We start from the raw sequence: 24,219 nt of genomic DNA on the forward strand, positions 1-24,219 counted from the left end.
CCCAATTAACTCACTGCTTGTGGGTTAAAGCAGAAATTTCCCTTGACCAAAGGGCAGGTGAGAAGACCCGTCCTTGGATTCAAGGTGTGGCCAAACTGTGTCAACCTCTTGGTCTAGAAATCCTGGGGTGCCGAGGCACGAATTCCCACTCATTAGTGTCCCTTCAGGAATGGCCTCCTGGTCTTCCCACTTCCTAGCCAGACTCAGTTGACTTGGTCAACCTCTTGGTCCAGGAATTTCAGCCCAACTCCTGGCCAGACTCAGTAGACTCCACTCACCACCAAATCACACCCTCTCCTTACCTGGGTCCCTGCCAGGACTTACTCTCCAGTAACCTTTGTTTCTCCTTTTAGGCATTTTCTGCTCTCAGCTTCAGGCCCCCTCCAGCCTCACTCTCAACAGAGGGGATTTGCCTCCCCACCACACCAAGAGGCCACCGGAAAAACCCAACGGGACGCCCTGCCTATTGGTCAAGGCTGGGGAGCACTTCCTCTCTCCAGAGAGGAGTCTGAAAAATCTTGGTGGGACCTCCAAACTGTGTGGGATTAAAGAGTTCAGAGTCAGAGTCTGAGATCAGAAAAAGTTTTTATATTCTTTCTCATGAGAAAGGGCCCTCTGCTCCTGTTGCTCAAATGGTGTCTGCCAGGGAGAGGGCAACAGGTAGAAGCAAGCCCATGGTTATATAACCTTCTAATGCAGAAACCCAACTCCCCAACAACCAACTTTCATTGGTTAGGGAGGCCAGCCTACAACCTAAGCATGGGTATCTATCTTGGAGACAAAGGACATGGAAACATGTAGGTGTCCAATGCAAGGCCAGGAAGGCAGTTTTATCCTTATTTGGCATATCTTGTGCTGAGATGGCACTGGGGAGGGTCTCCATTGCTCTAAGTCCCAGATTCCTCTAAGGTCAGGTAACTTCTAAATTTAGGACTAGTGGATGCTGAAGCCATGCTAGATTTGATTTTTCAGAATGCGGAAACTTCACTGCAAATTATCCCTCACAGAGGTCGCTGTGTCAGGGTCCTGCCAACTATATTGAATGCCACAGACAGGTTAATAAATCTAATATTCTGGCACAATAAGCATTCAGTTAAGTCCAATGCATTTATTCCTTTACTTAAAGAATTGTTGTTTGGTTGATTAATTGTGTCCAATTCTTTGTGACCTGGTTTGGAGTTTTCTTGGCAAAGATATTCAAGTGGTTTGCTATTTCCTTCTCCAACTCATTTTACAGATGAGGAAACTGTGCAAATAGATAGTAAGTGTCTGAGACTGGATTTGAACTCAGATTTCCCGACTCCAGGGCTGTCACTCTATCCACTGCACCATCTAGCTTCCCCTTATTCAAATAATAAAATATATAAAAGAATATATGGTTGTGTGAAGCTTTTTGTGTCTTCTTTTACCCCTGTAAAGGCACACTTGTGACCCCAGAGTGCGATCTCATAGTGTTTTGTCTACTTCTAGCTGGAGTACCTTCATATCTGAGAACCTATTTTCTCCTATTCCCCTACATAACTACTGATTAAGTTCAACCCTTTGGAGATGTGTATCTTGCCTCACTGCTCAACTTTTGTGACTGGAGAGAGAAGATATCATGCCATTTATCTTCCTTTCCCTGGATATATATTCTATCTACACTAGAGCTCTGAATTATTGTCATTTATTATTCTACAGATTATGTTACTCTCCTACTCACTAAATTCTAGTAGTACCCTTCTGTTAGGCTTTTAAAGCCTTTTACAACTTCTACCCATCCTGCCTATCCAACATTGGTGTACAATACCCTTCTTTCTAACACTCTACAGTCTGCCAGACTGACCTTTGAGGCAGCTAGATGGCACAATGGACAAAACACTGGGCCTGGAGCTAGGAAGACCTTATTTCAAATTCAGTCTCAGTCACTTACTAATTGTGTGACCCTGAGCAAGTCACTTAACCTTTCTCCCTCAGTTTTTTCAACTGTAAAATGGAGATACTAATAGCACTTCCCTCTCAGGGTTGTTGTGAGGTTCAAATAAGATAATATTTGTAAAACAGTATGTTTACTTGCATGTGACATCATGCTTTTTCAGTGACCAACCTCTACACTTGGAATGCACTCCCTCCTTACCTTTAGCTCTTTATATCCCTTGTTTCCTTAAAAACTCAGCTCAAACACCACCTTCCATATGAAGCTTTACTTGATCTCCAGAACTGCTAGTATCTTCCCTATAATATTTAACATATATTTTGTGTATTCACCTGTTGTTTCCCTTGAAGGAAGGAAAACACCATGTTCTACTGTTGTTGTTTGTCCTTCGTTCTCAAATAGAACCATGACATCAGGGAGGTGATGCCATGACATGCAAGAGAATTGGATTTAAGTGAGGGAGGACAGTGCAAAGTCACAAGCCATACTTTCTCCTCTGGAGCCATCTGGGACCAGTGGTAAGCTATAGATCAGGATGAGTGGAGATGATCCTGGATGCAGTGGGAGAACTTGGCCTTTTTAAGCTAAGGTCTTTAACAGGTCTCAGTTAGACTGAAGCAATGCCCATTCAGGGACTGAAGCTAGATAAGGATAGAGGCAAAAGATGGCCTGTTTGACTGCCCAAAAAAGATCAGTCTGGGAGGGGAAAACTTCAGAGTTTCTGGCCAGAATAGAAACAATTATTATTTACACTCACTCTGAGTCATCAAAACCCAAACAATGAGCAAGTGAGGTTTAATAGCTGCTTAATAAATGATTCTTGACTGATTGGTTCTATTTAGGAAAGATGATAATGGGTTTAAAGGCAGACAGAATCGTTAACACCCTTAAGCTATCTCATTTGGGTCTATTTTATAAATGAATAAGCCACTGACTGTGGAAATGAATCAAAAGCTTTGAAATAATCAGTAAAGGTGGTATAAATATTATATAACCCTTTAAAATGGCTTGCTCAATAATGAATTGTTCTTTAAATATGCTTTTCCTCCTTTGTCAACATACAGTCTTTTTGTGTTTACAAAATTTGGGGTGAACCAAGATATGAATACATAGAATACATTAACATGGATATGCCCTACATTTAGAGGGATAATTCATGTTCTTTTGGTAATTAGTATTTGATGCCTTCTGTTAACCAAGTTGGATCAAATTTGCCTTCAAGAAACTGGTGAAATGTATTGATAATAATTCATGCACTACTGTGAAGTGCTAGTAATTATGAACCCTATCTATCTCGTAGCTCTCCAGCTTTGTTTTTTAGTTGTTTTTTAAAATCACATTCCTTGATATATCAACAGTAAGTATACTGCTTACTTATTATTATTGTTTCAACCTGTAACTAGACTAAATTCCAGGAACAGTAACTATTTTATTTCAACTATCTATCTCATTTAGAGCCTTTTTCTGGGGCTCTGGACACTAAGGAACTTAAATGTTTGTTGAACAAATGACTGCATAATGACTATGAAGATCTCATCTTTTATTTGTATGAACTTGTAACCATTTTCGGAAAGGTTTTATACATATTACACCAATTCCTTTCCATAATATGAGGTGGACAGGGAATATCTTTTTATTAAAAATGAGAAAACATGGTTACTGAAGGACTGTGACTTGCTGAAGGGCTGAAAAGTAACTAAAGTGACTTCCGAGTCTGCATCTAACATTCCTTTCGTAACATCATTTTATGAAAAAATGACATTCTTTGTGACCTTGGGCAAGTCACTTAACCCCAACTGCCCTCCAAAAAGCAAAAAAAAGAAAAAGAAAATGACATTCTTGCTCAGGAGAGAGGGATCTTAAGGGGGCACCACTACCATATAGGACAATGTCACTCCCCTCCCTCCTTCTCCGTAGCCCTCTTCCCCCCCTTGCATTGTGCTCGCGAAGAATAAAAGGGAGCCTTCTAGACCAAGAAAGCTAGGAACTCCTTGGGAGACCATCTCAACTAAGCCACCGCAGCTTCTTTCACTACTGTCCAGCCCCCATTTCCAGAGCTTCCGGTCTAATTCCTGTAAAGTCGGTAAAGCCATCTTGGAATTGGGCAAAGTTTCCGATCCACTGGTTCCTTAGGACTGGCAAAGGGTCTCTGACTGTTCAAAGGCCACCTTTTTCTGTTCTGTTTACTGACCAGCCAGATAACATTTTTTTCCTGAAAATTGTTTTATTTTATCAGTTTTGGCATTTCTTCTGTTTAGGGTCTGTAAACTAATTTTTGCCAGGATATAAGATGGCTATTACCGGTTCCGTTTCTCCCCCCACCCCCAGCCCGTCCCTCTTCGGTTACGGAAGTGGACCATCTCGTCAACTCTATGGTACCTCATCCTCCCGGGCATGAATCCGGAAGTAACCTCCCCGCCCAGACCTCATTCAAACTTCTGCTTTCGTGCTGGTTCCTGGGGCTACTGCTTCTGCTGCGGTCTTCAGCTAGGTAGGCGCATTCTCCACCCACCTTCTCTGCTGCTCTCCCTGCCATCTTGGGTTGGACTTACCGAATTCATTTTGCCAGAGTGCAAAAATACACATGCCTCTCATTTGCAGGCATCTTCCTCTTTGCTGCCCTCTCTCCCCAGTAGCTGGAGGACGCTGGAGAAAAGAGAAAAGAAAGGAAGAATTGTCAGTGATTCAGGAAGCTGTGGGGGATTGGGCTTCCTCTTTCTGCTGGCTGCTGGGGACAGGATCCCGCCTCCCCACCCCCAACACCTCAAACTCTTGCTGGTTGGTAGGGTTGAGGCAGGTGAACATAAGATCATAGCTTTAAAACTGGAAGAGCTATCGAGTCCAATCCCCTCATTTTACAGAATGAGGAGAATGAGGCTCAGAAGTAAAGAGACTTGCCAAGGACCGTACAGCTAGTGTCAGAGCCATGATAGTCACACGTAAACTTTTTGTAATTTTCCTTCTTTCTAGGTGTCAAGGATACTCCTCTTTACCCCCCACTTCTTCAAGAAATAGTACATATCCAAACTCTATTCTCTCTGAAGGTCAGTAATGTTGTCACATTAAACAAAAAAGTTTCCTTGGTCCAGTCCACATAGCTCACGGGAACTAAAGTTGTGAATCAAGGAAGCCCTACTCAATTCGTAATAGAAGAATTTCCCTTCATTCCATGACTTTTTTCATGATATTGGTCTTTCCTGGACATCTGCTGTACTAATAAATAACTTAATGTTAATTATTAACTGTGATGAATGAGTTAATCAGTATGACTGAGTAAGTAACTTCATAATTCTGTAAAAAAAAAAAAATGCAGCCTTAAAGGTTCTCCTTGAATGAGGTGTCTGCCAAACATCTTAAAATCACACCAAATTCTATGACAAATGCAATCTTGAGTTTCAGCATCAAACCAGACATGAAACACAGAGATATAGTCTCACCTTAGGAATTCACCAGTGATATTAAGGATATCTACACAGAATCTAAATAAAAGAGTTACTTATCCATAAAGTTCTCCAAATGTTCCTGCTTTCTTTTTCACTTTACTTTTTATTTATTGAAGGCATTCAGATTCTCTTTTCCAGCCCTCTTCCACCCACTGAGAAGGCAAGCAATATGATATCAACTATTCATGTGATGTCATACAAGACATATCTCCATATTAGCCATATTTTTTTTAAAAAGCAAGAAAATAAAGTGAGAAAATTATATAAATGCTGCTGCTTTCAGATGACATTGTACCAATTCTTTTGAGCCCAGAAAGACCTGTATCCTTGTACTCTTAGCACTTCTGAGAAAGGTAGTTTTGAGTGAATTTCCTCCAGAATTTTGAAATCATGGAGGAAGAGAAAAATTCACCTCATTTGTTTAATGAACAATAAAATCTTTAGATTATTTTTTGTAAGGGTCCACATAAATTCTCTGATGCTTCTCCTCTCTCTCTCTCTCTTAAATTTACTGCAGTATGGTTTGTGACTGTTATTCAACCGAAGCTTCTCTCTCTACACTTAAAAAACTTTAAAAAAAACTTTGGTTTGCTATGTCTTGCTTTGTCTTTATATCATTGATGGCTGAATGGAGGATGTATTGGAATAGGGAGAGACTTGAGACAGGATACTCATCATTAGGCTATTGGAATAGTCCAGGCATGAAAGGATGAGGGCTTGCATTGGAATTGTTGCAGGGTCAGAGGAGAAGGGGGCATGTCCTGAAAGATGTTACAAAGGTGATATTGATAGGATTTGGCAACAGTTGGAATATGGGAGAGAGGAGATAGTGGTGGCAAGAGTCAAGAATAACTCCTAAATTGTGAGCTTGATGGACTGGAAGGGTGGTACTACGCTCAGTAGTATTGAGGAAAGTGGTGATATCCATGGTAGGGTTTAGGGGGAAAGATAATGAGTTCTGTTTTGGATATGTTTTGTATAAAATGTCTGTTGGAGGTCCACTTTGAGATGTCTTCAGACAGTTGGAGATATGAGATTGGAGGTCAGCTGAGAGTTTTGGACAGAATAGGTAGATTTGAGAATCATTGGCATTATAGTAATTAAATCCGGTAGCTAATGAGATCACTATTTTAATTAGTGTATAGAAAGAAGAGAAGAAGACCCAGGACAGAATCCTGAGGAACACTTATATTTAGAGGGAGTGATGTTGATGAGGATCTAGCAAAAAGGACTGAGAGGAAGTGGTCATAATAGGTAAGAGGAGAACCAGGAGAGTGGTGTGTCCCAAAAATCTAGACAGAAGAGAGTATCAAGGAGGAGAGAGTGATTGACAGTGTCAAAAGGGCAACTAGGTGGCCAAGTGAATAGAGTGCTTGACCTGGAATCAGGAAGACCTGAGTTCATATCCAGCTTGAGACACTTCTTAGCTGTGTGATTCTGGGCAAGTCACTTTAACTTCTGTTTGCCTCAGTTTCCTCACCTGTAAAATAAGGAGTAACAATAGTGTTGTGTTTTCAAGGTGTGTTGTGGTGGCACTGTCTCAATGAGATTGTTCCATTTGGAGTGGGGGGTCAGAGTCAGGGATTGGTCCACCCAGGGACATGAAAAATAGTTGTGGTTTCATGGTGTGTTGTGGTGGAACTGTCTGAAAGACTTCAGTCAGACCACCTCTAATCCAAATACAAGCATTTATTGAGGATTGACTCCCCTCAGAAGCAGAATAGGTTCCAAGAGGAACCAGCACCTTCAGAGAAAGCAAGATGAATTTTTATAGGGTAAACATGCAATTATATAACACAAATTTATGAGTATTAAGAAGGCAAGAGGGATTTGTTAAGGGATTAGATAATGGAGAGAGGTCCCTGCTATGGTTTGGTGGTCAGACATCCTGGTTGTGCTGCCCTCTGATTGGGTAGCTATTGTGGTCCTATCTGATTAAGATGGAGAGTTAGGTATCATGGTCTTGTCTTGGGCTGCATGGATGATGTGATTGTGGTTGAGTACAAGAACACACCTGTTCAAATATGTGAATTGGATCTGAGGGCAGTGGCTATATTGAGTCTGAGGGCCTGTGGTATTTGGTTAAAGCCAGATTGTGTGGTTCAGTCAGTTCATGCCTGCTGTTCAGCGGGGCTCATGAGGAAGTTAGAATATTGGGGCTGGGGGCAGCTTTATTAGAATTCCATCAATAATACCTATCTCCTAGTTTGTTATGAGAATCAAAAGAAATAATAATTGTAAAGCACTTAGCACAGTGTCTGGCACATAGTAAGCACTCTGTGTAAATGTTAGCTGCTCTCATCATCATCATTGTTATTAAAGTCTTCAGGGAGGTCAAGGAGAATGAGGATTGAGAAAACTAAGATCATTGGTAATTTTGGAAAGAAGAATTTCTATGGAATGATAAGGCTGGAAGCCAGAGTATGAGGGATTAAGAAGGAGAGAAATTGGAGGCATCATAGATGCCTTTTCAACTTAGCTATAAAAGGCAGAAGAGATAAAAGATGGAAGGATCAAGTAAGGGTTTTTTGAGGATGGAGGAGATGTGGGCATGTTTATAGGCTGTAGTGAAGTAGACAGGGAGATATTAAGAATAAGTGAAAGAGTGGGGATGGCAGAGGGGGAAGTCTGTTGGAAGAGATGAGATGAAATGAGATCACTTAGTAAGTAACTTCATCATGTGAGACAGGGGTGAAGGAGAAAGTGACAGAAGAGTGATAAGAGATGCAAAAGAGGGAGTTGACAGCAAATGACCAAAAAAATTTTTTTTCTGTAAAATGATGAGGCAAAGATCTCACCTGAGGGAAGTGAAGGAGGGTGGTGGCATAAGAGGTTTGAGGAGGGATGAAAAAGTTTTGGAAGAGTTGTTGTGGAAAGTGGGATAATGAGTTGATAAGGGAGGTATAGTAGGTTTGCCTAGCAGCAGTAAGAGCCCAGATAAGGTTATAAAACATAAATTTGTAGTAGAACCAGTCAGAATGGTTATGTGATTTTCTCCATCTCTGTTCAGCTGTACACATGTAGGAGTGAAGGTGGTGAATCATAGGAGAGATCCAAGGATTAATGGGGAATAATTGGTGATATGATAAGAAGGCTAGGGATCCAAAGAGAGGACATTGTAGAGCTGAATTAGTTCATCAAGAAGTCAAGATGGAGAAAAGAGGAGAGAGTGGCTCTCCTCAAGGGTAGGAGGAAATGGCCTGTGAGATAATTGAGGGGTCAAGGGATTGTCTCTTAGATTTGCAACCTAGGCATCTTCCTAAACTGGTCTCTCCTCTCAGTTACCTCATAGCAGTTGCCAAATCTGTTTTTTTCTGCCTTCAGTCTCTTTTCTTGATATCCCCTTATCTCCACCTTCACAGTTACCACCATAGTTCAGGTTCTCATTACCCTTCATAGTCTTGACCCACTCTAATCCATCCTACATAGTTGCCAGTGATTTTCTTAAAGTATTAATTTGACCATTTCATTCCCAGGTGGCTCCCTATGAGAAGAATCAAAAATATATAGACTACTGAATTTAAATAGAAGCAGAAATTTCTTCCCTTCACATAAAATACCTAGTATACGTTCTATGTCTCCAGTCTACTGGGTAGTTGAATTTTGATCACTCTTTTAATTCAGTCATCTCTGGAGGAAAGTCATTTTCAAAGCCAGTAATTCTTTTTGCATTGACATTGTGATGGAACCATACCCACTTTCCTCTTTGGTCTTATGTATCTGTATATTAATATATGTATATATACATGCATTTGTACACACATATATACATGCATACACATATACACACATATTGGTGTACATATGTATGTACACATACACAAATTCTTGTTTCATCTGTTCCAGGCATTCTAGTTGAATTTTTGCCCATGCTGTGTTATTCTTTCAGCTTTCCTTATAGATTGATAGATTTTGGAAGTCTTTCTCCTTTTCTGGGTTTGTGTCTTAAGTATTTCTGTCTTCTTAATAGCTCTTTATAGGGCTTCCTTTTCTGCTTGACCATTCTTGCAGCTTACTTTCTGATTCAGCCTCTATCACACTTCTAGATGGGAAGGTTTTGGTTATTCCTGTTGGCTTTTTACAGGATATTGAGTGTTGTGTTATTTTAGGATCTCAGGGAAAGGCTGGGGACCTCCAAGTTTCCAATGACCCCAAAGTATCTGGATCCAGGACCAGGTCTCACTGCTGCCCCCTGCTCTGAGCTCTGCAAGTTCTTGACCTGGTTTGGGGTTTGTACCTATCAGCCAGCTCTGTTGGTTAAGAGTGGTAGAACTCTAGATTCCCATTTTATTTGATATTCCTACCCTGGTTGTTCCTCTGCAGGCTGGGCTAGAGACCCTGTTCTATATGAGCCACATTGCTGCTGGTTTTTGAACTTTCTTGGTATGCCGCTCAGGTACTCCTTACTCAGGAATGCCATCCTTGTATACAAATCCCCTTCTTAGTCATCTATGATCTGAAACTCTGTAAGATGGGGATAAAGCTGCCATTTCACACCTGTTCCTATTGCAGTGCCTTTGTATGGTTCTACTGGAGCCCCAGTATGGGTCTAGATCTCCTTTTGCCCTAGTACACAGCTTCTCTCTTGTTACTGGATTGGAGTACTGCTGGCCTGGCCCTATTCCCACTGTCAAGAGACCCCCTTTTCTGTTTCCCTTTGCCAAGGTAGGCTGGACAGATGACTCACTATAACTTTTTCTGGTCTTTGCCAATAGGATTTGATCTAGTGCATTTTCTAGATCTGTTTTAGAGGAGTTTTATAGAGAGCAATACTGGTTCTACATCTCTGCCTTGGCTTTGCTTGTTAGTAATCAAAGAGGACCAAAAAAGATTATCCTGTGGTTTAAGTGCTATGGGCAGACCTTCTGTAACCCCAGGAACAAAGTTCTGCAGGCTTTAGGTACTCTTAGAGTATCTTTGGTCAGAAGGCTGGCAGGCTTCCAGCCAGCTGATCTGTGTTCACACTGCCTTCCCTGACAGAGTCACTTTCCCAGTGCTCACGGGGTTTTGATTGATTTTTTTGCTCTGGACAAAGGCACTTCCTATGTTTCTTTTTGGATTTCTTAATCATTACTCAGTCTGGGGCCCTTTTTAGATCTTTGCTAGATTAATATGTGGGACAGATGGGTTTCTCTGTGACCTTTCATGTTGCCATCTTAGTTGGAAGTCTACAAAGTTTGATGGGTTGTATCTTGAATGAACCCAATATTTTTTGATGGATCCTCTAGTGCAGTGGAAACAATGCTTCATTTCTAGTCAGAAAACCAGGTTCAAATCTTAACTCTGCCACTTTTTACATGTACAACCTTGGGCAAGTAACTTAACAGCCTTATACCCACCTATTTCTTCAACTGCAGAATGAAGGGACATGGAGTAGATAACATCTTAGTTTTCTTTTTTTTTTTTTTTTGCTTTTTGGAAGGGGGATGGCAGGGCAATTGGGGTTAAGTGACTTCCCCAAGGTCACATGGCTAGTAAGTGTTAAGTGTCAGAAGCTGGATTTGAACTCAGGTCCTCCTGACTCCAGGGCTGGTGCTCTAATCACTGCATCACCTAGCTGCCTCAACTTTTTAGCTTTCTTACCACTCTGAATTTATTATCTATTGATATCTTTAAGATATCTTTCTTCTTGTCTTACAGGAGAGGGCCTGAAGGAAAATGGAGGCAAGGGGTGAAGTAATTGTGATACCTCCTAAACTTTTAGACCATTAGAGCTGAAAGTAACTTAGAGATCAGTTCAGCTCCTTCATCTCACAGTTAAAGAAATTGGAGCAGAGGTTGTTTGACTTGTCTAAAGTCATAGCTAGCTGTCAGCTTTCCTGGGACTAGGACCCAGGTCTTCTTAGTCCTAGTGGTATTTTGTTGCTTTCTTCTTTAACACCTACTAATAATGCCCAGTAACCTAAAAAAGCAATCGAAGAGCACTTAACCAGCATGACTAAATATTTCTTGATCATTTGGCAAGATCGTTTCTATCTAATCTGTGTTCTTCGTGACCAGCCTTTTCTTACCTTGGGAGTAGTTCCAGAAGCCAGGAATGTATATGCAAGTAGAGACCCGAACTGGCTCCCTTCTTCATCTGAAGAGGTCTCCTGGTATCCGATCCTGGTCTCTTCTTGTAGGTAAGCCCAGTATATGTGACTCTGAAATGGAAATGCTTTTCTCTTCTTCCGCTTATTTTCCTTTTCACTATTCCCACCTTCCCTCACAAATTGGAAGGAGTTATTTGTTCAGTGCTGTTGCTTCCTACCATCTATTTGTAAATTCTGTGGGGAAAGGGAACAGAGCCATTTGATATTAATCTTCTGATGGGTGATTAGAGAAAATCTGGGGCTTTAGTTGTAACGTTTTTTATTTTTCTTGTTTCAGGGATCTTGTCCATTGGCTTGGCAGCTGCATACTATAGTGGAGGTACAGAGGCTATGTTGCTGCTTGTGAAGGATTTATTTCCCTTGGGATTTTTTACTTTTTACCCTCTTGATTTTTTACTGAGGTTCTTCTAGCATTTTTATCTTTATCTGTGCAGACCTTTCCTGCTTCTCTGCTTCTTCATTTCCCTAAGGTTGGATTGATAATTAGATCATTAATTCAATCAACAAGTTTTTATTGAGTACCTTCTGGGCAGCCTTTCCCAGTTTCTGACTCATCTGCCTTTAGTTGTATATCTGTCATGTCAAACTCAAATGGAAATGGAGGCTATTAATCTGTACATGAGGATCCATACAGGCTACAAATTGACTTAGTTTTAAAATGTAATATTATCTGTATTTATGTTTTTATTTGTTTTGTTAAGTATTTCCTATTTACATTTTAATTTGTCTCATCACACTTGGGAATGCTGTGGTCTTGTGAGCTTTGTATTTGTCACTTCCATTGTACATCATCAAGAATATGACTAACTGCTCACTACTGTTGTATTTTGTTTTTCATCCCATCTCATCAATGGATGTTATATCCATTGTTATGGGGGTACTTAAAGATGAATTTTAATTTATCCAGGAGGGATTTAATGAATTTATGTGTTTTGATGCTTCCACCCCTGTTTTTCTCTCCCCCCCCCCCCCACCCCTTAACCTACATTAAAATTAGGATTAGAAGCCTAGTGTTCTTTTTCTGGCTGCAAACTGGCCTATTTTGTGTGATATAACTCTCTGTTGGTATGCTTTGAATCTCTTCTTTCCTTGGAATTATCCAGATATCTTTACACGGAGCCTGAGTTTCAGACTGTAAGGACATTTCTGCTCATAAAATCATAGATTCTTAGAGATAGAAGGGACCTTAGATATCTATTCAAACCAGTTCATCCTATACCGAAAGAAATAAGGCCTAGAGAGGGATATTGACTTGCTCAGTATTTCACATTAGCAGTGCTAGGTCCAGGGTCTTCTCCCTTGGTACATTGTTTTTTGTGCCCTACTATATACCCAAACATAGAACTGGACATGTATGAGACTAAATAATTATGCATTTTTTTTTTTTTTTGGTTTTAAGTAACAAGTTCAGTGCTTTAGGTTCCAAGATTTTTAGAAATCCTCTAAGCTCATGCAGATGTTGAAAGTAAGTTACCTACACATGTATTATGTTATCTCCAGTATACAAAGTAGCTTGTCTGCAAGCTATGCTCTGAGTTGGTCAGGAATAGGTCATTAGTCTTTAAGATCCACAGAGAATTTTTCCTCCATCTCTCCTCCCTCCTTTCCCCTATACTGTTTAAGAAGATGCTACAGTGGTAACCACCCCATGGAGTGGGTGAGAGGAAACTTTTCTGTTTTTCTGGGTTTGTTTGCTTTCAGTTCATTATTGGCTTCTCCTTTTTGTCATTCATAGCTATTTACTCTGAATATTTGCTTTCTAGATAATCTAGGCTGGAAATTCTTCTATGTCACAGGGTGTCTATTTGTGGCAGTGCAGAACTTAGAGGACTGGGAGGTAAGGGCTAAAGTAAACAGAGGTGGTTGATGGAAGAATTGGGTGGGAGGCTCCCTAGGTCAGGAGAAAGGCCAAGTGCTCTTTGAGGATTAAGGGTTGGAAGGTCATTATTGACTAAGGGACATCATAGAAGATTTCATGAAATAGGTGGTGTTTGAATTGGGCATTTTAAAAGTTGGGTAGAAATTTAGCAGATGAAGAGGGGAAGGGAGGGCAGTCCAGGATAAAGACATGGAATATAACAGTATAGTGAGCATTACAGTACTAGGGCCTAGTTTGTCTAGAGCACAGTCTGTGAGGAAATATGCTTGAGGGTCCTGTAACTTAAGAATCCTCCTTCATCATTGTTACTGTTTTTAGTGGCATTTAGGATTAGAAGATTAGCAAATCTGGGTCTATGAGAATCTGTATTGTGCTGTTGCACAGCTTTTGCACTAACCTAAGAATAGGTTTCAATAATGATTGAGCTGTGTGCCTGGAGACATTTCTTCCATGTCTCAAGGAAAGGTGCTCCTTTTGAGATATTAGGCCATTATGCCTTCTAGCACCACCAGTCAACTTCTGATGATTTTCCTCAGAGTTGCTTTTACTTGGGTAGAGGATGGTGCTTGCCTTCTTCCTAAGGGAAGAGTGGATGAAGTATTAAGAGAGAGCTAGGGCAATGGCTGAATATTCTCTCCCAAATCATTAAACCTGTCTTGTGATTTGAGAGCTGCAGTTCTGTCCTTATCTTTTCTGATGAAATCCACATTGTTCTCTTATATATTGACAATTTCTATTGTTTCTGCAACAAGGATGATTTATGCTGGCTTTGGCTCCTTTTTTAATCCCCAAATTAAGGGAATCAGACTTGTAGGAGAATGTTTGGCTTCGTTAAGTCAAGGTGTTGGGATTTTGTCTGGAATGGGTGGATGAAGGATATTTTTCAAGTTATTTTCCTTATTATTCCCCTCTGAGAAATTTGTTTGCTTTTAGAGTGGAAAATAATATCTGACACCAGGAAATCTGCAGTGAAGTTGAAGGATTAGGGAGATAGTATGGGACTGGGAAATAGTCATAATTATAAGTAGTAGGGGATAGTTTTATTTCTTTTCTTACTTATCGTGTTTGCTGAACTCAAGACCTTGTGTGGTGATCTTTGCTATTTTTCCAGGAAGCCCTATTTGATAAGACTACTGGGAAAGTAATCTTGAAAACATTCAACCTCTATAAGAAAATACTCACAGCTTCTAGAGTATGCCATGAACAAGGTAAGGGTTGTATTGCATATGTTTAATTAAGCATTAAATATTGGAGTGGGATACAAAAGGGCTACTTTTGTTTATTAAAGAGTCTTTTTGGTTGGCTGATCTAGAGTTTTCAAATTTAGGTTTTATTGAACAAGGTGAATGGAAGCCCTTAGGCTCATAGTTTGGGAAGAAATTCATCTAGTATTTTCCCTCTTTTTTAGAGGTGAGGGACCTATGACCTAGAAAAGTAAGGGACTTGTCCAAGGTCACATAAAGAGTAAGTGGCTGAATGAAACTTCAAACCCAGACCTTCTGACTCCAAATATGCTTTTTGTACTGCACCACCTGGCCTTCCATGTTCTTAAGTATTAGGATTCGGTATTAGTTCTTAGGTATTAGTATAAAAACAAGGTCTGAAAACTATTCTTTTGCAGCAGTATACATTTTCTAAAGCCAGTTTGTCCATTACTGTCTCTTTTTATGTTTAGGAACAAATTGTAATAGTGCTTAAAATGCTTGGATATTATTAACCGTACAGTCAAGAAAGAAACTGTTTGAAGATAATAGAAATTATTAACCCTTCAGTCAGGAGTTATCTTTTTTTTTCCCCACTGTTCTATAGAGACTTTGATGGCTCCCAGGCACCTGGCTTTAAATACTATCTAGATAAGTATCTGATGCCATGTTAAGCTCATTTTGCCTTGTAAAACAGAAAACTGTAGCCATGGGGGCATCAGAACATGGAGGATACTTAGTGACATGTTAAAGCTTCCTTTAGGAATCCTATTATCTATCAAGAATTTAGAGGCATGTGGATAAGAGAAGATATATGGTCCAGAGAGCTTAGTATCTGTCTCCTTTCAACCGTATAAATTTAGAGAACAAATGAGAAAGGGGTTCTGTTCTCATAATTTGCAGTCATATGGCATAAAAGAAACTCTGAGCCTTGCTATAACTGTCCTTTACTCAGAGAATGTCCTGGTTCCTGGTTGTATGTCTCTTTTCAGGTTGACTCTGTGTTAGAATTCAGTTTTTTGCTAATTTACTATAATAGTTGTTCATTTAGGATAATTTCAATCAATTTTGTTACACCATATGCACTAAATACACTAGCTTAGAACCTTCTCTCCTTCTTTGTACCCATCTAGTGAGGCTGAGCTTGGATAATCATGAACATGTAAAGTGTATTCAGGCCCATTGACTATTCTTAGAGGCCTTGTCTAAAGCTCTCATTTTACAGATGAGGAAACAGTAACAGAAGGGTTAAGTGACTTCCCCAAGGTTATAGACTTGTAATTTGGACCCAGGTCCTTTGACTCCAAATGTGATATTCTTTCTATTATACCACACTGTAGATGAAGGGGGGAGCTGAAACAAATGGAGCAAAAAAAAAGGCTCTTAACTAGTATGTATGTAATTGGAAACCAGAACCAGATTTGCTCCTCTGTGGAAGAATAGGTTAATTATAATCAGTGGTTTCTAGGGAGGATGTTGCTTTGTGCTATAATAATGTGTTTTGATTCCACGTTTGGGAGAATATGAAGCAGAATCCTTTGGCACACATTGGCCTAAAAACACTGCATGTTTTTTAACAGATTGAGAAACAAAGGTTGGTGCATATTTCCTATTGTTCATGAGTGCTTTCCAATGACTGAATTTCTTCAAATCACAGAATCTCATCATGTTATTGTTGTAAGGAACTTTAGAGATCATGTAATCCAAACTTTTCATCCACTGTTGAAGAAACTGAGGTCCAGGGAGGTGAAATGGCTTTCTGTCAAGCTTGTGTAGAGACAGGAATGGGATTCAGTACTGCTTATTCTCTTGTGTTGAGTGAAATATGTTTACATGGAGTTTATGAAAGCTTCAAGTGAGAGCTCATCTGTTTGAGGCTTGGGAGAGGAACCATGACCTTTATCATTGCCATTATCATTCTGTTGTATCATCTGAGATTTGACATTCTTACATGGCCATTAACTGTTCTTATCTTTTCAGTGGTGGTTGGACTGAATGATATTCAGGATGTGAATGTAATAGAGGAGAAAGTTCGATATTTTGGAAAGGGCTATACAGTGGTACTTCGGTTTGCAACAGGCTTTTCCCATCCTCTTACCCAGAGTGCAGTGATGGGTCATCGGAGGTAAGACAACATGGTCTTGGGAATAGGGTATGATTAGGGGCAAGTGGTGAACTTCACCTCCACTGTCAGTGACATTTATGTTATATATGTATCTACAGCAGTTTAGAACCAATTTTATTTTAGATCCTCTTTCAAGTTACTGATAAATGGTCATTAGCACCCATATCCTAGAATTGTAGGGTTTAGAGTTGATAGGAACTTTAGAAACGATTTGGTTTCAAACACCTAATTTTACATGTTATAAATATTTGAAGGTCCATAGAGAGAAAGTGACTTTGATGAAGGTCACACAGTAAATAACTGAACCAGCATTGGAATCTAGATTCTTTGACCCCAAATATGATGCTCTTTTAAGTATATGACACTGCCTTGTTAAAATCATGGTTTCTGGTAATGCTTGACTTTCTGGTTGTCCCTGGATCATTTTTTTTTTTTTTGTGCTTTGTAATTCATTCCAGTGTGCTTTTTGGATCCCACTTGGGATAGACTGCTGGGAAAGGGTAGTGTTAGAATAGCTTTTTCTTGGGGCTTTCCACTAGGTGATTTCTTATTACTATTTCTTGAGTCCCTGAGGAGTAGGATGGAAACAAGGACAACTATCACCATTTTACGTTCCATTGAAACTGAAGGCCAAGCAGTAGAGACATATGGATCAAGTAGACCAAAATTGGCCTCAGCAGTATCTGGTTAGATAATATGCAGTCTTTCATTTGGGCAAAGAAACTGGAATTAGCTTTGTATAAGAGCCAAGGGCTTGGCACTGCCTAGAGTAACAGAAACCTGCATTTCATGATAGAGCCTTAGTGAAACTGTGTTGAAAGCTAAATTAATGTGTGGTTACACAATCAACTCTAAAGCTGTCATCTTCTTGGGTGATTTCAAGTCGAATATGCTTTTTATGTTCCCTCAAACAACCTTTTGGCTCTTTAGGGCCTATGTTTGGTTGGGTAAGTAGGTGTTCTGATTCAAGAGAGATATTGAAAGTGACTCTGTTCCACTTCATGATTCCTTTTTCATTACAAAGCTTTTATTCCTTGAGGCAGGTCCTAGCATTGACCTGTAGGGTTCCTAAAGCTGACACACAGTGGAGTCTTTATTTGCTTCTAAATTATTCTAAAAAGGAAGAAATAAGTGGTACCTGATTTCCTTTGAGGTTTGCTTTTGGCTATAACTTATACTTCCTATCACATAACTCATAGATTGAAAGAATCTTTTTATCTGAAAATTTTACTCTCTTAGAAGTCCAGAAACTTCATATCCAGTTTTAACTCATACTGTATCCTCTCTCCTTTCTTATGTATGGGGAAACTGAAGCACAGGTTAGCAGTGACTTCCAAAGCCACACAGCCATTAGCAGACCCATCAGCATTTCCACTCTCAAAGTTTGCTTACTTCCTGATGGTTTATTTGTGGTAATGTTAATCCTACACATTGAGGCAAGGGGAAGAAAGAGAACAGAACTGAATGAAAGGGAGATGGGCTGTTGGAGGGATTGGGGGTGTGAAGAATGAATCTGCTGCTTCAGTTTTCCTGGACTGTTATGTATGTGTGTAAAGGATTTGGGGATGGTCTTATTTGCCTTGGTATAACTTGAATTCTTCCCCTTCCTTCTTTTTCCCACTCCTCATCTCAGTGACGTGGAAGTAATTGCCAAGCTTATCACCAACTTTCTGGAGCTGCACCATCCAGAGAGCCCCAAAGACTTGTCCCAGAGCAGTGACACTGAGGCCAGTGATGTGGATGACCCCAGGCAACAGAACTAAGTTTGACAGGGTGGCCTAAGCCACTGAATCTGGCTGCCCTATTCCTCCTACAGTTTTTGATACTTCCTTTTTCCTCACTTTTCCCCGGGCATCTTGGTTGGCTATATTTGGTTTTGATATTGATGTGTGTTGCTAGCAGGGGGTCTATGTTTTGTTTCTGCTTCTCTAACCTAAGGCTGAGAAATGGGAAGCGATTTTTCTTAGGTCACACAGCTTAATAAATGGAAGACCTGGGACATGAACCACATCATATATAACTCCATTGTCCTTTCCACTATACCATGTTGCCTTATGTCACTCTCTCAGGAGTGGGAGATTAGGCTGATATGTCTCTCAGCCACTGGTCAGTTTTCCTCACCTAAAGTACCTGGAGAAGTCTGGGCAAGAAGGCTCTTTTGAGATTTTGCTTCAGAGATGAGAAACATGAAATACAAAATGAAAGAAGGACTTGAGAAGAATGAGATTCAGGGAAGAATGTTAATGTCAACCATTTGGAGTTACTTCTGCTGTACAGAAATTCCTAACCTGATATCCATGGATTCATGGATAGATTTCATGGGACATTTGAACTTAAATGGTGAAGGGAAAAAAATTACATATCTATTTTTTTCTCTTTCTTTTTTTTTCCTTTTTGGAAGGGGGAAGGTAGGACAGTTGGGGTTAAGTGACTAGGCCAAGGTCACACGGCCAGTTTTTGTTTTGTGTTTTAGTCCAAATTTGAACTCAGGTCCTCCTGACTCTAGGGCTGGTGCTCTATTCACTGCACCACCTAGCTGCCCCAACATATCTATTTTCACTAATTGAAATTTAGAATTTCTTTCAATTATGATTTTTTTTTAAAAACCCAGTATTCTAAGAAAGGTGTCCATACTGCATATCAAAGAAGTCCATGACACAAAAATACTTAAGAACTGGTCTAGAAGCATTTGAATGTACTTAAAATCACATCTAAAAAAATTGCTGTGTCATTATGGGACCAAGTGAGGCAACTGGTAACTTTGGTTGTTAAATATTTAATTGCTTCTTTGAAATTTTAGGGAGCTGACAGCCCCAGCCCTTCAGAGAGGGGCTTGAAGTGGTTATGTGACCACTGTTGGTGGAGATTTTGTTCTTTGTGTACCTTTTAAATGTTTTGTCTCTGGAAATCATAAGGAAGCAAAGCCTTATCCCAGCCTCCTCAATGTTTCTTCCCAACTGGGGAGCACAGCTGTACAAGTACTTAAATTAAAGGGTCTTATGAGAGGCCAGAAGTCCCAGCTTTATGCTGGCCATAGATAATGAAACCCTGCAAATGAATTGAATAGGCCAACTGAGAAAAGAGATCTCTTTATAACTCCAGCTCAGGTCCCACTTCACTAAAGAGGCAGAAGTAGTGAGTTTTGGGTGGTTCTATGTAGCAGCAGAGTGTGCCTAACTGTAGAACTAGATGTTTTGGGGATTATGAATAAACAAGGAAGTTTTCCAGAGATCTCAAGGTGTTCTCCTACTTCCTTCATATTCTTAACAGCAGCTGCACTTTTCTAATTAGCCTGTCTTTCTTCTATGGTGAACCAAAGGGACGGAGTATAAACTGGAGCTTGCAACACATGTCTTGTGAGTTGGCTTAGTTCCAACTTATTGCAAATTGGCCTCACAGATAGGTTATTGTGTAGGATCCTTCCTGTTATATGTGTTCCCAATAGAGAGACACTGGCTGCTGGTTGCATGTTTAAGTATATTTGAGAAACTTTAGGTCTCATTTTGAGATCTGTTTTTGCCAACTTGAAAAATCTGAAGTCAGATAAAGTACCCTTCCTTCACTCTTTACTTCTTGGACTTCAAAACTACAAGGCTTATGAAATGAGCTTTTAGCCAAAGAAATACTATTCTCAGTCTAGAGGGGAAGCTATTTTAAATAAACAGCAGGGAAGTTGCACTTTGTTAGCTCATGTCAGGTTCTAGAGATTCATTCCCTGAATTAGCTTTTTTTACTTTCACCACTTCTAACAAGCTATTTGGGGAAACTTGTATGTGGCATAGAACTATTTGGCCAGTGGGCTCAAGCCCAGGAAATCTGGATGAACTGTAGGCCATGAGACTGGTGGCTTCTGGGAATAGGGTTTGAGAGTTCAATCCCTGAACTGGCATAAACTCAGACCACCCTCATGAGACCTGGCCTGTTTTCTTGAGTGTTGTGATGTCTTGCATGGCTGTATTTCCTCTGACTTGGTTTGGCTTGGCAGAACTTGGGCATCTGCCCTGCAGCTACTTGGGCTCAGTACTACCTTTTTTTTTTCTTTTTTGGAGGGGGGAATGCAGGACAATTGGGGTTAAGTGACTTGCCCAAGATCACACGGCTAGCAAGTGTTAAGTGTCTGAGGGCAGATTTGAACTCAGGTCCTTCTGACCCCAGGGCTGGGTGCTCTATTCACTGTGCCACCTAGCTGTCCCTGTACTACCTTTTTTTCTTCAGAAAAGAGAATACATGTTTTTGTGTCAGGACAAATTGATCTATGATAGGCTAAGTCCTATGTAACATAAATTGGATTTGTTCTTTACATAGTATTACAGCTATCTTTTTCAATTTGCCTTAGACTGATTCTCTTGAGAAAGGAGTATCTCAGCTGATAGCATTCTATTTTCCTGCATTCTGCCTCCTAGAGGGTAAAGAAAGATGTGCTCGTCTAGAACTTTGTTAATCTGTTGTCCTTTCTGATCTCAAAATCTTTACTCCCTTGTGACTGAGTGGCTAGATGTCTAGCTACAGAAAATAGGTGCGGGGAGGAGTCTTGGAAGTCATCAGACTATGAGAACTCTGAAGACCTGGTAGGTTGTTGCTTTAACACATTGGGTTTTAGTTTCCTCTCCTTTCCTGCCCTAGTAGTTTCAGTATTATTTTATGTTTGAGGGTTAGAACTTTGCCAGCCACCATGTCTTAATAATCAGCTGCTAAATTGAAACCCCGTTAGGTGGGCAAGGCTCACTGCCCATTTCATATGGATATCCATAGTAGATTTCATAATATATGATGGGAATTAGTTTCTGGACTGAAGAAAATGCACTGGGTGTACTAGATACATAACACATACTGCATGTGGGATGAAGCACCTCCTATTCCCCTAAAGTGAAAGATGGGTTGTGTAGATTGAAGGTTGAGTTTGGGTGGATCCATCATAAGTCTGTGCAGTCACATAAAGAGCTCATTACTTGTGTAAGACTGAGAACTGTTCTATTCTGTAGCCACACCTATTTTATGTTTTCTAGTCATAAGGTGCAATGAGAATATGAATATCAGGGTACTGCCAATTACTGGTGAAAGGCTGAAGATGAAGTGAATTAGTCTTTTACTAATTGAACAGCAACTTATATTTTACTGGTTAATCAAGATGAGTAAGTAAAATAAAAAAAAACATTTTGAAAGCTTTTTAATCATTTAACTCATAACAAATAGCCTTTTTGCCACAGTGGCCTGCACATACCCATGTCAAATGTTCTTAGTAATTGACAGTGGCAGGGTAGATAGTAAGAGAAAGTAACTGTTAGGAGTTAAATGACTAAAAAGAACTTTTTTCTTCCATAAGCCGGATAATTAGTCCATAAGTAATCAAGGCTTGACAGTAACTTCCTACATAGATGAATCCCTTGTTCAGATAAATGCCATGGGCTCTGCCACTGTACCTATCTTGGTGAACTTGGCCCTGACATTGACTCTGTGAATTAATTATTCATTGATTTATGTAGAAACACACAGAACTGGTAGTTTACTTCTGTTCCTGTAGCACTTATGGAACTTTTTTTCCTTGTCTAGTGCTGAAGGCTGATGCTTATTTTTGCAGCTTTTAGAAGAATGTATTTCTTGAATAATTTTCAAATTTTCCTATAAACATGATATTTCATAAGGCATGTGGAATTACATCACACCTCGGGACCCCCCGTCCCTGGGGCCATTCCCTTCCTCTGATTAGAGAGGGTGGGAGGCGGGCTTCTGGGAGACCTGCCCACATCCTCCATCATTTAAGGACGCCACTCAGAGCATTTTGCTCATCATTTTCTACCTAGCTGCTTTTTTGGACGTTATCGTCTCCAGAAACTCATTCTGCAAGATGAAATCCACCCAGAAATGTACGCCTTCTCAGACCATTTTGCCATCCCAGCTGCTTAGTGTTGTGCGAGGCTGTCCCTCCTTCCACCTGCTGCTTTTTGTGAATATTCTACCCTGTTACACTGTGAGCTCCTTGAGGGCAGTGCCAGCCTTATGACTTTCTTTGTATTACATGCTTAGCACAATGCCTGGTGCATAATAAGTGTTATTGACTTTGAATTGTGTTTTTCAACCAGATCATGGCATTTCTGCTTGATTACTATAATTATACTTTCTTAACTTTTGTTAGTTTTCTTTTTCAGTTAAGCCGGTTATGTCTTGTTGCTACTGAAACACAAAAAGTTTTATACTTGATCCGGTGTACTTTTGTACTGAAATGACCAAAAAGGTCATAAACATTTTCATATCATTTCGTAAAACCCCCAAATTTTGTGTGTGTAGCTTGCTGGGAGCAGCAGTTCCTTTTTGCTCTTAGTCTTCCCCAAGTTGGTAACAGAACACTGGGGATAGGTATTTGGGGTTGGCTACTTTGTTTCTCAGGCAATTACATGGTTCAAAGAGTTAAGACTAACAAGTTTGTGGAAGTCTACAGGCTCTATTGCAGCAGCTACCCAAGAATATTCATTCTTGGTTGAAGAGAAAAGGTACCGTGTTTCCCCGATAATAAGACACTGTCTTATTAATTTTTTGGAAAGAAAAACACCAGAGGGCTTATTTTCATGGGAGGGCTTATGTTGTCCTGCCTCAGCTCTCCTCCGTGGCACTGCTCTCAATGGTGCCAGCAAGCAAATCACTGGGGAAGAACAGGATGACATACTCACTGCTGCAGCTCTGATTGGAGGCAGTAAGCCCTCTGGTGTTTTTTTTTCCGGGGGGGGGGGGGACGGGACGGTGCATGCAGAGGGTACCGTAGTGTAGCGTGTAGCGCAGGGTACCTTCACTACAGTAGCAATCTCAATAGGGCTTATTTTCGGGGGAGGGCTTATTTTAGAGGAATCTTACACAGTAAGGGGAGGGCTTATTTTCGGGATAGGTCTTATTATCGGGGAAACACAGTAGATTATATTTTAAAAAACACAACTGCTGGAGCTTTTCAAATGTTATAAAGGAAGTTGCTGTCAGTAAACCATTCCTTCTGAATGTGGCTGAGAAATCCATAATCTGGGTTCTTCCATCTCTCTATTCCTACAAATTGTTTCACTCGTTTAGACTGGGATTCTATTCAAACATTCTCAAAGTCTAGCTTAGGCACTCACATAATGTGATTACCATTTAGTTTCTTAATTTCCCTCCAATTCCCCTCCCCAGATATATTTTCCCTAAAAGCTGACCTCAGAGGATTACAGAGTTTCTTGAATTTGAAGAATCCTTAGCGGTCATCTAGTCTAATGTGTTACCTGAACAGGAATCCTTTCTACAAGATCTCTTTAAGAGATATAGTTTTGTGTTTAAAAATCTCCTATGGGGGCAAGCAATTTAAACTAACATAAGCAACCTGTTTCATTTTTGGACTCTTCTATCAGGAAGGTTTTCCTTATATTGACTATGATATCTATATCTATGCAACTTCTACCTGTTGCTTCTAATTTTGCCTTCTGGAACCAAAAATAAGTTTGTTTTTTTTAAGCAATCGGCGTTAAGTAACTTGCTCAAGGTTACATGGTCAGTTATTTGTGTGTGTGTGTGTGTGTGTGTGTGTGTGTGTGTGTGTGTGTGTGT

At 40.1% G+C, this 24,219-nt stretch overlaps 1 protein-coding gene across 14 annotated transcripts in view; it reads left to right on the top strand.

Annotated features, from left to right (window-relative positions):
* Nucleotides 1–4,263: 4,263 nt before the first annotated feature.
* Nucleotides 4,264–24,219, top strand: part of OGFOD3 (2-oxoglutarate and iron dependent oxygenase domain containing 3) — a 138,117-nt gene continuing 118,161 nt past the window's right edge. The window contains exons 1-8 of one of the 14 annotated variants that reach the window (XM_069076659.1): nt 4,265–4,406; nt 4,886–4,959; nt 11,381–11,480; nt 11,728–11,769; nt 13,214–13,287; nt 14,441–14,537; nt 16,512–16,656; nt 18,290–19,887. In XM_069076659.1, coding sequence (XP_068932760.1) covers nt 4,310–4,406; nt 4,886–4,959; nt 11,381–11,480; nt 11,728–11,769; nt 13,214–13,287; nt 14,441–14,537; nt 16,512–16,656; nt 18,290–18,419 — 759 coding nt within the window. In that variant the 5' untranslated portion in view covers nt 4,265–4,309 and the 3' untranslated portion in view covers nt 18,420–19,887. Of the gene's footprint in view, nt 4,407–4,516; nt 4,694–4,885; nt 4,960–11,358; nt 11,481–11,727; nt 11,770–13,213; nt 13,288–14,440; nt 14,538–16,511; nt 16,657–18,289; nt 19,888–24,219 lie in introns of those variants that run through there. The other 13 variants (XM_069076647.1, XM_069076660.1, XM_069076650.1 and 10 more) reach the window with 13 other exon arrangements.

This window comes from Petaurus breviceps, unplaced genomic scaffold (assembly GCF_028583685.1).
Source record: "Petaurus breviceps papuanus isolate PSGF00001 unplaced genomic scaffold, PetGlider_PUasm1.0 90925, whole genome shotgun sequence".
Classification (NCBI taxonomy): domain Eukaryota; kingdom Metazoa; phylum Chordata; class Mammalia; order Diprotodontia; family Petauridae; genus Petaurus; species Petaurus breviceps.